This window comes from Syzygium oleosum, unplaced genomic scaffold (genome assembly GCF_021117445.2).
Source record: "Syzygium oleosum isolate NSW1041296 unplaced genomic scaffold, Sole_v2.1 Sole_v2.34, whole genome shotgun sequence".
NCBI lineage: Eukaryota > Viridiplantae > Streptophyta > Magnoliopsida > Myrtales > Myrtaceae > Syzygium > Syzygium oleosum.
This window is the reverse complement of record NW_026607518.1, coordinates 565,833-583,562: the sequence shown is the minus strand read 5'-3', so window position 1 is coordinate 583,562 and position 17,730 is coordinate 565,833. Positions and strand designations below refer to the sequence as shown.

At 36.1% G+C, this 17,730-nt stretch overlaps 1 protein-coding gene across 1 annotated transcript; it reads right to left on the bottom strand.

The window, feature by feature from the left end:
- Positions 1-12,168: 12,168 nt before the first annotated feature.
- On the bottom strand, positions 12,169-15,383 carry LOC115685695 (probable carboxylesterase 12). Its single transcript, XM_030610788.2, has 2 exons — positions 14,772-15,383; positions 12,169-12,916 (listed from the first exon to the last, which is right to left on the bottom strand). The coding sequence occupies exons 1-2, from the start codon at positions 15,316-15,318 to the stop codon at positions 12,456-12,458; spliced, it is 1,008 nt and encodes a 335-aa protein (XP_030466648.2). The 5' UTR covers positions 15,319-15,383; the 3' UTR covers positions 12,169-12,455.
- Between the last annotated feature and the right edge of the window lie 2,347 nt (positions 15,384-17,730).

Here is a 17,730-nt window from a genome sequence, read left to right as displayed (position 1 = left end):
TTATTTTTCTTTTTCTTTTTTTTTCCTTCTTCTTCTTCCTCAACCGGTCGCCAGCCGCCGCCGGCGACCGGCTGAGGAAGAAGAAGAAGAAGGAAAAAAAAAGAAAAAGACAAAAAGAAAAGAAAATTAAAAATATTTTTTAAAAATAAAAATAAAAATTATTAAAAGTAGTGCAAGGAAGACAATTTTTTCCATACCAAACAACGGAAAATATTTTTCGAAACTTTTTCAGATTTTAGCCGAATACCGGAAAATTGTGTCATTTTCTAGGAAAATGACTCCCTGGAAAACATTTTCCAGAAACATAATATTTTTCGTGAAACGAACGGAGCAAGAATGCTAATGAATGTGAATCAATGAATGTGTGTTCAAAGAAAGCGGTCAAACTCAACTAGATATGAGCAAGAAACAGGGATATACTCAAGCAACCGATGATACTCAAGTACTAGATATACTCATGCGACCGGTGATACTCAGCAACCTGAATATGCTCAGCAGACTGAACATACTTAAGAACATGGATATACTTAGGAAGTCACAGCGATCGATGAAGTCAACCAGTCTAAATCTTCAAATGCAAACGAAGATCATGATAGAAGATTTGACAATAACTAAGTGTTCTTGAAAGGTTAGATGATGGTATTAAAGCCTGATCCTCATTTAAGGAAATGATGAAAACTAAGGCGTTCATATCAGAGATAGTTACAAAAGGAGTAGATGAAGTACTTTCAAACGAAAGCTGTATAGAAGCAACGTAAGAAGAAGTATACTAGTTCAGAGTGAATGAAGTATAGTAACTTGTGCCTAGACCCAAATATCATCCAATAATTGGGACCAAATTGGTCTTCAGAAACAAGCTGGAAGATAAGGGTAAAGTGACCAAAAACAAAACAAGACCGGTGGCAAAAGGATACTCGTAATAAGAAGGAATCAATTACGACGAAACTTATACACTAGTGACCAAGTTTACAGTCATAAGGCTACTTTTTTCTTATGCTTATTACTATAATTTTAAATTGTTCCATATGGATGTCAAGAGCACATTCATCAATGGTTAGATCAAAGAAGTATATGTAGAACAATCTCATGGATTCAAATATCCAAGAAAGTCTGATCATATTTATAAGCTGAAGACAACCTTGTATAGTCTTAAACAAGCGGTGCTTGGCATGAAAGGTTAAGCGACTTCTTATTTGAGAAAAGATTTGAAAAAGGTAAAGTTAACACCACTCTCTTCATAAGAAAGGAAGGTAAAAACATTCTTCTCATCCAAATATATGTTGATGATATTATATTTGGTTTGGTTAACAAATGTTTATGCAAGGAAATTTCTAAGATCATGCATAATGAGTTGACATGAGCATGATGGGGAATTAAATTTCCACCCTGGTCTTTAAGTGAAGCAGTCAAGAGATGGAACTAATAACTATTATACCCTTAGGGCACGAATGATGATTATTCTCTTCCCCGGCCCTATTTCTGGCTAGAGATAAAAAAAATCTATTTATATTCCCTTAACGAGTTTCTAAGCAAAAAATAACGTTTGATAACGATATAAAAATTTTATTCCCGGAATAGAAATTTGTTTGAGAGGTTATTCTTAAATTTCTATTCTCGGCGGTGGTGAGCGGGCGGCAAGAGGGGGAGGACAGGCGGTGGCCGAAGGCTGGCGGGAGGCAGCTGGCGGTGGGGGACAGGTGACGGGTGACGGTGGGGGGCGACGACAGATGGCGAATGTGAGCAATAAAAGAGAGTTATTAATTTTGTTTCTATTCCAAAAATAAAAAAGTAAAAAAAAATACTTCTCATTTCTATTCAAATCTATTTCTAGGCTAAAAATTTGTCCCAGGAATAAAATAAATGAAATTGTGTTGGCAAACGAATTTCTGTTTCAAACCTATTCTTAGTAATAGAAATATAGAGAAACAGAATGGTTATCATTTACGCCCTTAATGTTCAATTTTAGATAAGTCATAAGCATTTGGAAAAAGGCTCAATCAAATCATACTCTTACCGCTGACTTATTTTCTCCCCTGAAAATGAGGGCCAACTTCATTACATGAAATTGACAACATCTTTTTAAAAAATATTATTGCAAGGATCATATAAAACTTATAATTTTGAGAGATTAATTCCATGTAAACACTAGGACATTTATTTCCAAATAAAAGCTTCAGTTTTTGAAAAGAAAAACAAACATTCAAAAGATAAATATTTCAAAATCTAAATCTAAAATTAAATTTTTAATTAGTTATAATTTTATATACGTATTATAATCAACCGTGTCTAATAATAATGTTGTAGAGAAATATTCTGATAAATCTGCCGTGATTTATAATTTATTGTAAAATAGAAGTCAAATATAGAAGGTAGTACTTATTACGTTAATAGAAAATCAGTTTGTTTGGTAATTAAAGAACATTATAACCATTTCTTTCAAAACAAACATATACGAAATAGACTATTATCCACAAAACAGATCTATCCATAATCTATACACTAATACGGACTTCTGATTGCCACGTAACTTTTGTAGATTGCATAGTCATCACCTTCATTAAACTAATCATATTACCTCTCTATTCTTAAATTATTTAAACAATTTCTAACACCTTACCCAATCCTTTTTTTCCAAAATTCAATTAATCTAAATAATTAAAGTCACAAAAAAATTGGACACTATAATTTCAAAATCAAAATATGGATAAACTATTTGAACCACATTTTAGAATAATATAGCTTGCATTATTATAACTATAATTGATTAAAATATTTTAATTGAAAATTAAAGTGATATCAGAAAATTAACAACCTACGAACTTGTTTTATTTGTTAATGGATACAAATTTATAAAATTAGGTGTAGAACTATTTTATGAAATGAAATTTCTCTTAAAACATAAATTCATTGAATTTGAATACTTCTATTTCTTGTCACCCGATAAAATTATGTTAGAATTTTAAGTACAACATTATTTTCAATGGGGAAAATTTTTCTGAATATATAAAATTCACTTAATCAATTGAGATAATAAAATGAAAGGGAGACAGGGAAACACATAATATTTTTTTAAAAATTATAATAATATGGCTTATTTCATATGTAACTTATAGAAGTAAATTAAATCATTCCATTTTATTTGATTAAAGCTAACAGAAATATTGTACAAACCACATGAATATTAAGATAAAGTTGAAGACATTAAACAAAAAACCATAAAAGGAGTTTAATTGCACGTTGATATTCTTTCTACTTAACTTTTATGGCAAGATTATCACTTGTTTAGTTTTTTTTTGGTCGGACACTTGCTTAGTTAAAGTCGTCTATTATTAAGAATGGATGTTATGAGCCAATCGTACTACAGTATCATGGCATCTTCTGATTCGTGTACTCTAATGCATCAGAACCAATGTCTTTTTTCCTTTCTTTTTTGCTTAGTAAAATTAATTTTGTTAACCTATTGAATTAATCAATTCATATTAAAAATAAAAAAAATACGAGCCATGATAAATATTGTGAACATATTTGTTTATTAGGATTGACTCTTTGTGTATCACATTTTCGTTTAAGAAAAGATTAACAGCTGTTTCTATTGATACTTGAATTTTCGTCGATATGTCCAATGAGATAAAAACTCGAGACTTGGGATTTCTAATTGCGGCACGGCCTGTTTTTGGGCCAAAAAGAGTCATTTAATCGTCATTTGAGTCCCAGTTGTATATATATAGAGATGAAGAGCATACCAATCCATTTGTATTTAGTTATCGTTTTCTTAATAAATCAAAGGTTGACTTTTGGGTCAAACCTAAAAGTCAAATCTTGGTCAACATCCCATTAAAATTTGTGAAAATCATAAAGAGACATCAAATTTATTCTTACATGCATAGTTAGCCTCTTTCTCTCGAATATGGTCATTCAGAAATACACTTTTCACATCTATTTATTATAATTTAAAATCATGATAGCATGCATAGGCTAGTAGCAAACGAATAGCTTTTAACCTTGTTACCGTTGCATACATTTCATCATAGTCTATATATACCTTCTTGTGAGTAACCTTTTACAACTAGTCTGGCTTTGTCTCTTATGACATGTCCTTTGTCGTCTAGCTTGTTTCTAAATACCCATTTGGTGCCAATTACTAGATAACCATCCTGACGTGGTATTAGCTTCGAGACTCCATTGACTTTGAATTGGTGAAACTCCTCTTGCATTGCTTTGATCCAATTTTCGTTAGTGATTGCTTCTTCAATTTCCTTGGGCTCTACTTTAGAGATTAGAGCTGGGGAGTTCATAAGTTCCTTGAATCACGATATGGTCTTGATGCTTTCACCAGCATCATCGATTATCTGTTCTTTAGGGTGACTCGTCTTGTACTTCCGGTCTTTGAGCATTGGAACTTGATTCTGACTTTGTGATTCAGATTGCTAATGTTGAGTGATGTCTAAATTTTGCATTAATGATGGCTCATCATCTTCATCATTTCCACGGGCACCCATCACATTATCAGCAAACTTGACATTGATGGACTCTTCTACTTCATGTGATACTTTGTTAAAAACATGATATGCTTTACTAGTAGTAATGTGACATCCAGAAAATTCCCGCATCAATTAAAATGTAGGAATTTATTATAACAATACTCACATATAGCATGATATGACAAATCAGATTCAAAACATGATAACGAAATGACAAGATATATCACACGCGGCATGACACAACACATCAAATTCAAAATGTGATAATCAAATGACATGATATGACTAGATTCACATGTAGCGTGACAGATAAATCAAATTCATAAAGCGACTGATCACATACACGAGGCCTTAGTTCATGGGTTCGAATTGCAATGACTATTAGTTTTTGACTTACAGACGATCCCAATCGATTCGTTACATGACCTATGGGTTGGTTCCCGGATAAATGGGTGTATCCCAATGCAATACTTCGATATATCTACCATCATATATCCCCTCCTCAAAACTACACAATTTATATCATTAACAATAGCAACATGCACTCTAGCATAATTTTAACATAACTAGCATCATAACAGCCTAATTCAAAAATAAGATTCCAAACATTTTTTATAACGACCTAATGACATGCATAGCAGAATTTTGGCAGCATAGCTATGTTTCTATGACTCAAGATTTCATTTCAGCATCACAATGACCTAGACAGTTACGTTTTTGACTAGCCAAACGCGTTGTCTAACCATGTATTCTAAACTTTGTAATTTCATTTGGGCATTATGACGGTCTAGAAATACGCGTTTATTGACTATTTAAACGAGTAGCATGATGAAGTATTTTCAAAGTTACAATTCTAGACAGACAGAATAATATCCAAGAATGCATATGGAAAAATTACCAAAACAGTCCTAAACCTATTGTAATTGTACCAATTTAGTCATAAACCTTTTTTTTTGGGTCAATTTAGTTCTAAACCTTTTGCATTTATGTCAATTTAGTCCATTGGGCCAATTTTAGTCAGTCGGCGTTGACGTGGCAATTTATAAAATAAAATAAAAAATTTCGAATTTTTTTCTTTCATTCTTCCCCTGGCCGATCATCAGACTGGCTAGAGGCTAGGGTCGGCCACTAGTGAGGCTTGCCCTCACCGGCACTGGCAAGGGTGCCGTCACGGGCGAGGGCAAGCCTCGCCATGGCTGGCCGAGGTCGATCTTGCCCAAATCTGGCAAGGTCGACCTCGCTGGCCCTAGCCTCTGGCCGGCCCGGCAACCGGAATCCAAAGCACCATCTCTGAAGCTGAATTTAAAGGTTGTCCTTTTCGCCCTTTCGGGTTCTCTTCTTTGGGTGGGTGGTATTCTCTGCTGTTCTACGAGCCGATCTGCTGGAGTTTTGCTTGTTTTGGTTCGATTGCGCTTCTTCACCGTGGTCTGTCAGTGAAAGTTTGCGTCTTTTGGGTCCATTTTGCTTTAACTTAATTGTTATGAGCGTGTCTGAAAATTTGCCTTTTCTGTTTCTTGGCTATGTTTTTGTTTCCGCTAAAGATGTTTTACCTGATGCACCTGAACTACTTGCTTTGCTCCGTTTGTTGTGGTGTCTGCTGAATCGTTTTGTGCATTGCGTGCATGCAAGTATGCAACTAATGACGGTGAAGTGTCGGCATGATTCTCATGGTGGGTTGGTCATCAGTCCTCAATCTGCTACCTTCTCTTTGAAATTTTATTTGGATTTTGATTTTTGTCAATTGTTTTGTTCCACAGGGAGTTATGATTTCAATTTTAAGGGCCGCGACTGTCTAGAAAATCTATATATATATAAACTTCTTTCAATAAGAAATCGATATCTTAAATTTTTTTTTGTCTCATTAATACTCTAAATTAGTATCAGTCAGTAAAAAATACCTTACTTTTGTCCATAATGGCCTTCAAAAATGAAATATGGCAACATGCGCGGACCACACTACGTAGGATTTTAAATTGTCACTGTGGAAGGAATTGTGACGCTACAAGTTTGGGGTATCCCTAGGAGCAAATTTAGACTTTTTTTATGGGATTAACCTTTATTTATATATCATGTTCTGAAATGTAGTTCGGAATGAAGTTTGTTCCTACCAAAATAGGAAGATTAAAGAAGGATCTAATTTAGATTGGTATATTTGTGAATTGAGTATTCCACAAAAAAATTGATTGAATGGAGATTGGATCTTATGTATGCTATTTTCATATTCAAGGTAAAAAATTGCTAAGAATTGGAGCCCGGATTAAATTGGTAATATGTTCGATTCGAGTTGGGTCGGTTATAGATTGATGAAATTGAATGACATAAAAATGGGTCGATATCGGTTAAATCTTTCAATTTGGGCCGAACCTATTTCAATCTGGAAAGTTTTATTCGATTTCAAGACCCATAGGTATGGTTTTGGGCTTTGAAACCTTTTCCGGGTATCTAAAGGTTTCATTAGAATTTGACCGGCGATTGCTTCCTCACCCGACATCTGATCGACCGGATTTTTGTCGCGTCGGAATGCTCGCGATCCAGAATATCAAGATGCGTAATTGACATCCGAAACTCGCAAAACATCCCGACAGTGCGAAAACAATGGGCGATCGGACCCGAAGGACAAAAAAAAAAATGTTGAGTGTCGAATTCGAATGGCAATATTAATGCGAAAAGACTCGTTTTGCGATTTCAATCAAATCCGGCCCTACCCATCCATTTGCGTCGCTAGTTGGAACAATTGCTCCACCTATTTAAAATATCCGCTGCGACGTCCCCACCAAAACGACACCGTTCTAAATGCTCACGGCATAAATATCCTCTTCGTCATCATCATCTATCTCTCTCAGTTTCACACCGTTGTTGCAGAAATGGAAATGGGACTTAGGCTAGCGCACGATTTCCATCCCTTCTTCAGAGTCCACAAGGATGGACGCGTGGAGAGACACGAGCTGCCCGATCGCGTCCGCCCCCGTCCCCGCGGGGCTCGATCCGTCGACGGGGATCAAGTCCAAGGACTTCGTCGTCTCGCCCGAGACCGGCGTGTCGGCCCGCATCTTCGTCCCGAAGACCGACGGCCCGGACAGGAAACTGCCCCTCCTCGTCCACTACCACGGCGGCGGGTTCTGTGTGGGGTCGCCCTTCGACACGATCGCGAACGATATCCTCTCCACGATGGTGACTCGGGCCCGTGTCGTCGCCGGCAACGTCGTCGGTGAACCGTGATGCTCTCCATATTAGTATTATTAAGGGTGTGATCACTCTTCAGTCATTTCCCACTCCAATTATTATTTGGTGAATTTTTTTTGCAAATAGACTATGAGAATTATCTTATTTATCAAAAAAAAAAACTAACCTACCCATCGCCGGAGCCGACCACCGGTGATGGCCTACGGCGATTATGTTGGGAAAATGCAATAACATTTAGGATTTTTATTAGATTTACTGTCGGGGTAAAAAATAAGTTATACATTTACTGTTTGATGATTGATGCGTGGAAATATTGGGATAGAAAATCAATTACAAATGCACACGTCACTCCTCCAACGAATTTTTCTACACTAACAATGAGTTGAATAAAAAAACAATTACTGCTGCTCCATTTTCTTCGCAGTTGTTACGTGGTTATAAGAAGTTTAGTGAATTTTTTTTTTACTTTTACTTTGTGTCTTTTTCCGTGTTACATCCGAAACTTTGCTTTTTGTAATTTTAAATAATTTCACTAATATTTATCTATAGATTGCTGTGGAAAGAGTTTTCGTTGAGTCGCTCGAAGTTGCTTTAGAACTGTAAAGGTCGGAATAAATTATTTTTAGCAAGTTAAAAATTTAGGAAGAAGGGTTGATGTCAGGCGGGCCGCCGCAAACCAAATTTTTTAGTAGAGTGGTGGCAAAAAAAAAGAAAAAGAATTGTAGGTTTAAGATTGGTTAATACCATTAAAAATCTTAAACTACCGGCTCATAATAGACTTACTTCAAATCAATTTTCATCTCATAAAAAGTTCTAAGTTAGCATCTCAATGACATAGTGTTCTATACTTGATACCTATGACAAATTAATCACGAACTAATTTTCGTCTAAAGAAAAAACCAACCAGTATCCCGATCCAAATCTACCTTCCGTTTGCATCCCGTCTAATATTTTGTTAAAATGCATATGCGTGAACACACGTGACAGATGACTGCAAGACAGATACAATGTGGAGAATGATATATCCGACCTGAAAAATTCACGTGTGTTGACAGGTATGCATTTTAAGGAAAGGTAAATTTTGGGTCAAGAGTACCGATTTAGGATTTTTTCTGGGAAGAAAATTACTTTAGGTAAATTTGTTGTGTAATACCAATTTAGAATTTTTTATGAGACAAAAATTTATTTGAAGTAAATTTGTTACGAGGATACCCATTTGGTATCCTTTTTAGACAAAAAATAGTCTGATGTAAATGTATTATTAGGCTATTAGTTTGAGATTTTTTTTTTATGATATTGACCCTTTTAAGATACTTTGTCTGCTAACTAATGTCATTAACTAATTGAAGGTGTGGTCGTGTTTTCTTCTCCGAACACATTATTCTCGTATATGTTAATTATAATTTATAAATAGTTTCGAGGTAGATATTTTTACTAGTCTAAGCTGGTTTTAGGTAACAGTCATGGGCATTGCTATATATTCACAAATGCATATGTCTATGAGAAATCCCATCTCAAATCGTAGAAGTTTTTATCTTTCTACCTTTGTAACGACTGCTTGTCAAAGTAAAAGTATCTACTGGGGATAGATGTAATTGGCAATGGGGTTTGGCCCTGGAAATATTGGGGTAAATTTCATCGATGGTCATTAAGATGTAAAAAATCTTGCAAGCAAGTCAATAAACTTCGATTTTAATCATTAAATTCACTAAGTTTTCATGATTTTTTCAATGGATGCACTTTGATTGGAATTTGGCTAATTTTTAGGAAGTGGATTTTCCATTGTAAGTGCCGACATTGTGGAAACTTGGCCAATTTTAGATGCCACGCCAATGTCACGTGTCTGCAATGTCAGCATTTTGTTGAAATATTGGTCGGGTTCTTGTCAAAATGCATCAATTGTAAGAAGATAAAAAGGGAATGTGGTATAATTCAAATCAAAATCCAATAACTTGGATTGCAAAAATCCATTAAAGTTTAATAGCCATCGTTGAATTTTACCGGGCAATATTATAATAATCAGGGATATGATATGTTTAGTTATAACTAGAGGTGAGCATTGCCTGGCTGGTCCTTGTCCGATTTCCAAGATGGTTTGGACCGATCCCAAATAAAGTTTATATGGCGAGAGAGAGATTAAGCCAAGGATTGTCCTTCACATCACAACACCTTTTGACGAAATTCATGTTTCCTTTTTGTTGGATTCAAGGCCCTTTTTTCCCAAGATTGTGATAATGTAATGGCGCTTGATACTACCTTTTGTTCTCTAAGATGAGCTTGCCTTAGTGGGGATCCACGGGTTCTTTAGTTTTCCACACTATGCACCCCATGTTCTAATCTTTTACCGTTAGTTATGACCTAAGTCATCTTTATCACTATTGATTGAAATAGCTAGTTAATTATTTTTAAAAGTAATTACCCCTAGTTACATAATCTATGTACAAAGAAATACTCCTTACATGCCAATTGCCATTTTCTTTTGGTCGAAAAGGTGTTTTATTCATTTACTCGGGGAAACCAGAGGAGCCGGGGCTTCGTTACGTAAAAGAGTCAAAAGGGCTCGAGGGGAGAAAGGAAAGCCAGTTTTGAGGAAGAACATTTTCCTTTGAGCCTTAAACTAACAAATCTATGATCTAATTAACCTCTCCGAAACAATGGGCTAGCTTGATATCTGAAAAGTGGGATAACAGATTGGCCCCTCGCGAAGGGCAAAAGTACTATTTGTCCCCTAACCAAACATTTTTTTCGTACCGCTATATTCAAACGTGCGGAAGATTAACATCACAGCAGTTATTCATTTAGTTGAGCATTAGTATCTTAGAATTTGTTTAGTCATTAGTGTGTTTAGTGTTAAGCCAGTTGATAGCCTTATATAGTTGTATCACGTTAATTTGGTAGAGACTTTATCTCACGAACTTCTCTCTTATCTTTTTTTTTTTTTAAATCAATTCGAAGTACGTGAACTTTAGAACAAAAAGTTATGTTCAATTTAACTTTCTACTGAACAGATTTGCTTTAAAGGATATAAGATATATTTAAAATAAGTGGATTTCAAGAGAAAGACATAAAATTGAATGAAATGTCATTGTGCATGTTTCTTGAATATTTATTTTGTGATTATTGATAGAACACATTTTAATATTTATACTTAATGAATATTGAGTAAATGAATTCAATAAGATATGCAATCCTTCAAATTATTCTAATATAAATCTAAATTGAATAGATAAATTGTTTTGCTTCTTCATATGTTGAAAAAAGTTAGATAAGTTATAATTCAAAATTATGAATATTATTAATCTAAATAATATCTATTTCTCTCTTTTCACTTGATTTTTAAATTTACTGAATAAATTATGTTTCTATAAAAATTTATCTATAACTATACACATTTTTTCAATTATATAATAAATGAGAGATAAAAAGCGAAACTTAAAAATGTTTCGGAATGGTATTTGTATATTTCAGAAGATTTTATCCCTCTTTTACTTTGTTCCAAATTTAGAATCAATGAGAGAAAAAAGAGAGAGAGAGATAAATGTTGGAGTTACTTGCTCTTTATATATTTTGTTCTTTCATGCTACATATATTACTAAATACTTGAAATCAGAAGCAGTTACAATAATCATTAAGATGATCAATTTTAGGGTAGACTGGTTTCCACCTTGGAACTGGAAACTGCCCATTAAGAGTCGATTTTACAAAATGGGAATTGAGAATTGCCCATTGGTTCCCGGGTGGGTCATGGAACTGACCGTGATATCATGTAAATGAGAATCACCTTCCGAAACAATTATTGAGCAATCACAGCAAACACTAACTGATGTTTGTGACTCTACTTTCAAGTCTGTTCAGTCACAAAACAACAGCAACTACCATACACTTCAAAATCAGCTGAATAATCATAGAGAAAAGCTTAACCCAACAAGTCATTATCGTATGGACCTCTGCCAAGATCTAGTACCAATGCACAACCTCTTAGACAATACGTCGAAGAGGGGGACCGAGAACTTACGGGAGAGGGAGTGACAAGCGCCATGAGGGAGTGAGGCTGCGAAAGGAGTGACAAGCGTCATGAGCAGCGAGCAAGGCTACAATTGCGAGCGAGGCTATGACTGCGAGAGAGAAGCGTGAGACTTGAGTGAAGAAACTGGAAATGGGGCAAATGCTAATTAGGGTTTTGAACTTATAGGAGAGGAAGTGACAAGTGTCGTGAGCGAGCGAGGCTGTGAGAAGAGCGATTCACATCCTAAGCGGTGATCAAGGTTGCAACCTGCGAGCGTTGAGAGTGAGTTGCGAGAGTGTCTGATAGATTGAGATTGCGAGATAGATTGAGAGAGCGAGACTACGATAGAGAGTGAGAGAGCAAGATAAAAGAGAGATGAGAGGAATTAGGGTTTTCTTGAGAGAGAGTGTGAGGAATGAGGAGCGTGAAAGCTGGAATTAGGGTCTTGAAAACATAAAAAATTATGCACGCACACCAATATGGTCCGAGTGGTCCATGTGGGTGGTTCCACACCTACCGGTTCGCGGTTCCAATAGAACCAAACTGGTACTCATCGATTTCAATAAATTGGAACCGGGAATTGGGAACCGGTTCCCATTATTCAGAATCGGCCGGTTCGGACAGTTCCCGGTTTGGTCCTGTGTTTTTCCACACCCCTAATACAAATAATCATATTTAACCAAGTCCCCGATGAAAATCGACGCATACACCTTATTTATTTGTGACTTTATTCAACACCATAAGCAATCGCCATACCAATCAAAGAAGAAAGAAGGCAATCCCCATCACCCACGACCGATCTCGTTCTCTTTCAGGAAAGAAACAAATCGTCTCATCAGACTCACTGCGTCATCACTCGTTGGATGGAACAGATGAAACTGGTGACCCTCTCCTTTCGCCTCGATGACCTCCACGCTTCCTTCCCACCCGCTCTTCACCAGCAAGTCCCGGTAAAGCCACTCTCGCTCCCTCTGCACCTCTTTCTCCGCAATGAAGATGAGGACCCGAGCGCAACCCATGCTCGAGAGCCTTGGATCCTTTTCCGGGTTGATTCGCGGGTCGTCGCACCCGTCCGTGGCCGACGGGCACGCCAAGCGCCACAGCCCGACGAGCAAGGACCGCGTCGCGAGGTTGGTTCTCTCGTTACCGATTGGTTCGTTGCCCATGAAAAATGGTTGCACCAAGATGATGCCTCTAAGGTCAATTCCTCCAACCCAGGATGAAGTCTTAGATTTGAGAGCGCAACCTATTAAAAAAAATTGTGCCAGTTTAGGCAAGGAAGTGGACAAATTTATATATAGAACTAGCACATTTTGTGGGATATACATATGAGCAATCATTCAACATTGTATACTAGGTAGTAATAGCAGGGGTTAGTTAGCCACAAGCAATTAGTCTCAGCATATCTCACCCACATGCAAATCTAACTTATTTCGCAGCATTTGGATTCCTTATCTATCATCTATATCGATTTATCTATATTTATCTATTGCCAGCAGCTTTCGTCTCCCTTTTGGTGCCCTATTTCTCCAAAGAATTATGTACTCGGACCTTTCCAAAGCCGCAATTTTATGATTTGAATGCATATTTTGAAACAAATAACTAATCTGAAAAAAGAGAGTAAGAATTTGACTTTGATCCACTTTTTTAACTTTCAATTTTGGGACCTTATTTTCTCACAATATCTCTATCGTGTTTTGTCTCAACTTCGAGTATTTATTAGTATCGTGTCACTGAAGGCAAATTATTAACATCTATATATGTAATATCATTTTTTATCTACACTTTTAATTTAAATAGAAGTTCAAATATCTTTATTACCAATGACTTTTTAAAAGGCTATCATCATTAAACCATTGAGAACAAGAAGCCACAACCTTTTACATTCGAGAGCTAAGCATTTACCTAAAAAAGAAAACGAAAACTACTACTGATTTCACGCATTTAATATTCAATTTAGTAGATTTGAAGTTTAAACATATTTTAAAGTTTCGCTTTAACAAAACTCAATTATTTTTACCATTTTTAAATACGCAAAAGACTACTCCTGACTTCACGCAGGCTTCAACAAGGCACATGGCAAAGCTTGTTGTGGTGGGTGTACTCAACCTAGGAACTTGAATCGAACTAGAAAAAATCCTTTTTATATTCACTTCACTAAGAAATTGGGATAAAGTTCCTTGCATGTACGGTTCTTGTTCTGCCTAGTCACGCCAACCAAGACATTGTCATTTCCCTAGTGTGAGAGGACGTCTTCAACTCATGAATGCATTGAGTACATTAAATTCTACTCAACATGTTAAATCTGGTGCACCTCACGAAAGAATCCCACTAAGATTCTATGGAGTGAGCGAGGAGTTGAAGCTCTCAGATCAAGGACGAATAAGATTGTTTGCGTAAAATATTCTTTACACTGACGATGTGATCCAATTTTCCATCTACATAACAAGCTTTAATTGAACATTGAGATATCAATATACTTCTTAACAAGCGACTTCAATCGCTATCCAAGCCAAAGGAGGACCAATTAATCATATGAAGGACATAAAGGTACCCTCCTTGGTGTTGCAATCAATCTTAATCGTTGATCAAGACCACATTTACAAACGTCAAATATCGAGATTGATTGAGACATCAAATGGGAATCCTTATGGTCCATGTTTCTTAATCAATCTCAACAGATGCTTATCAATGAGGCATTCAACAGGTACGATTGATTGAAATATTAAGGGATGTGTTAGAAAGTCCAACCCAAAAGTTTAATCTTATAGATAAATTGAGACTACATGAAAACAAATAATATTTATCATCCATTATCAAGCGAGATATATGACAATACTTCAAACCCCTCTCACATGTAAGCCGGATTACGAGTGGCACATATTTGACTAATGGGAGTGGACGCATAATCGCAAAAAGGAATAGCACTGACTCTGATACATGTTAGAAAATTCAACCAAAAAGCTTAAGTTTATTGGTAGAGGGAGACCACATGAATATAAAGACATTTAGGATCCGTTGTCAAGCGACGTGGGACAATATTTTAACAAGATGCACATTGCAAATAGAGATCTATGACCCAATAGTTGGTACTAACTCACCAAATCGCAGCCCCATATGGTGCGCTATGTTACCTCCGGCACTGTCTCCTGCCACGTACACCTTCCTCAAGTCCGCATACGCACTCAGCCACTCGTCGGGACCATCACCGCCCGAATGCGACGACACCCATTCAAGCACAGTCCATGAATCGTCGTATGCCGCCGGCAACGGATGCTCCGGCGCTCTCCTATAGTGAACGGACACAGCAACCACATCGGCCTCCGACACCAAGGAGTTCAGGTAGTCATGGTACATGGGGGAGAACGGAGTTTCCACGCAAAAGGCGCCTCCATGGAAGTAAACAAGAAGTGGGAGTTTCTTTCTATTTGCATCGGAGTGATTATAGATGGTGGTTTCTGTTGGGATGTAAACCCTAGCAGAGAGACGTGGTGTTGAGGCCGAGATGGCGACGTCCTTGGACAGGACGCCGGTGTTCTGGTCGTACGACGGAGGGACGGTGGCTGTTCCCTCAAGCCGCTCCACTCGGCCGTCTCTGTAGACTCGAAGGTGTGGAGAGAAATCATAGGCTATTTCAGAAGAAGTCATGGGATTTGCACGACTAAATTAGTTGCGCCGTGTGTAATGTGAATGATACCGGGGTCTCCTTTTGGTCTAGGAGCCTCTTTGTTCAAGCATTTATTGTATTGATATGTGGGAAGGACACTCTTTATTCAATTATTCATTTTAATTATTCAATCGTTTTCTTTCGATCCATCATGTGGCATTTGTTGCGGATTAAGGAATTCACGGGACAGCTGTGTCGGCATCTCTTCCCTCTCTCTCTCGACCAATCTTTTATGAGTAAATAATGTGGAAATAACGTGGAAGATCTGAAGAACCATTAAAGCTTTGCGTATTCCCGTGGAACTCAGTGTACATCCCACCTTGCAGCTAGGACGTTACCCCGCATCTCAAGAAGTAGGACATAGTTTAGTTCACGTTTTAGCCATGTGGGAGATACAAAATAGAAAAGAAAAAGCTTTTAGAATTTGATGGTACATTTTGTAAATTTTAAGACTCAATTGTATTTTCCTAATAAATTTTAAGACTTTCAATGATAAATCCTAAGTCTTAAAGATCGAAATCCAATTATATGCATGACTCGAAAAAGGAAATTTCCTATTATTTAGGATATGCCTAAAATCTCAAAACAAATCAATGTTAGAATCGATAATAATTTCAATTAGGCAATTGAATATATTTGAACTATGCAAGTTTTAGAAAAATACCTAAATTGGACTTCGATTCCAACAAGACCGGCGACGAGGAAGTGCACGGCAACTGGCAATTTTCCGGCAATACACAAATAAATACAAATTACCCTTAATTAAACGTGAAAATTACACAAATTCTTGTGACACATGAAGGGAACTACCAGCGGCAATTGGCACGGCGACATGGTGAAAGGCCGGCTTAGCGTTTGGGGTTGTTGCACAAGCTGGACCCGGTGGCGTTCTGGAATTGCCGGACAATCACGGCGGGGCTATGGGAACTCGATGAGGCAGCAGGGACTTGTAACACCGCCGAAGGTGCTGGGATGCCGGAAGAGGGCTGGACGTCATAGCAGGCGTTGGGACTGAGCAGAGCGGCAGCCGTGAGGAAGCTGGCTTTTCTGGGCGCGCTGGTCACAGCGACAGAACGAGGACTCAACTTTTTTAAACTTCTTGAGTGATGCTTTCTCTGCTCTTTTTTGTACCCTGCATGAAGTGGGTAGTGAATGGAATGTCCTCATCTGCTCCGAAGAATTCTCTGTCGAATCTAAGGCTATGTATAGTAGTCGGGATAAAATTTACATGTAATAAAATTTATCCTATCCCGAGTTTGTAAGCTCGCCCAATATAATATATATAAGCAGAAATATAACTCCTGATAAAATTATTCCATGACCACCCATTCACAATGTAATCTGGATAACGCCACATGGTGGATAATTATGCCGATTTACCAATCAATCATAATATAAAAATTATTTTTCTTGAATAACAGACTTGTTAAATTAATAAAATTAAAATAATATTTGAATATAAATAATAGTTGAATTTTAATATAAAAAATTCAAACTAACAAAGAGTAAATTTGTTCTTATATATATTCAAATTTCTTTCTATCTTATGAATAAATTTCATATATATATACATTTAGTATTCATATTTATTACATATTTTAGATATATTGTATAGTTTATTATTTAATAAAATTTTCTTAGATAAAGATGGAAGGGGAAAAAAAATTAAAAAGAAAATAATTAAAAAAGAGAGGGAAAATAATAAAAAATAAGCAAATAAAAATGAAGTCAACTTTTTTAAACTTCTTGAGCGATGCTTTCTCTGCTCTTTTTTGTATCCTGCATGAAGTGGGAAGTGAATAGGCTCTGAAGAATTCTCTGTCGCATCTAAGACTACGTATGGTAGTCGGAATAAAATTCTAGATAGGATAAAATTTATCCTATTCCGTGTTTGGTGTCTGCCCAAAATAAGATAAAGTCGAATATATGATGGGTATAACTTGGATAAAATTATTCCATATGGGAGGTGGGATAAAGGTGGATAGGGATTCCTAATAATCATAATATAAAAGTTATTTTTTTTGAATAACAAACTTGTTAAATTAATCAAATTAAAATAATATTTGAATTTGAATATAAAAAATTCAAAATAATAATGAAATAAATTTATTCTTATATATACATATTCAAATCTCTTTCCATCTTATGAATAAATTTCATATATACATACATTTAGTATTTATATTTATTACATATTTTAGATATATTTGTATAGCTTATTATTTAATAAAATTTTATTAGATAATTATGGAAGGGGAAAAAAGAAATAAAAATAAAATAATTAAAAAAGAGAGGGAAAATAATAAAAAAATAAGCAAATAAAAATGAAGTAGGCAAGAGTGTCGTGAGAAATTTTTATCATCTCCGTTTATGCAAATTTTAGGTTTCTTTAC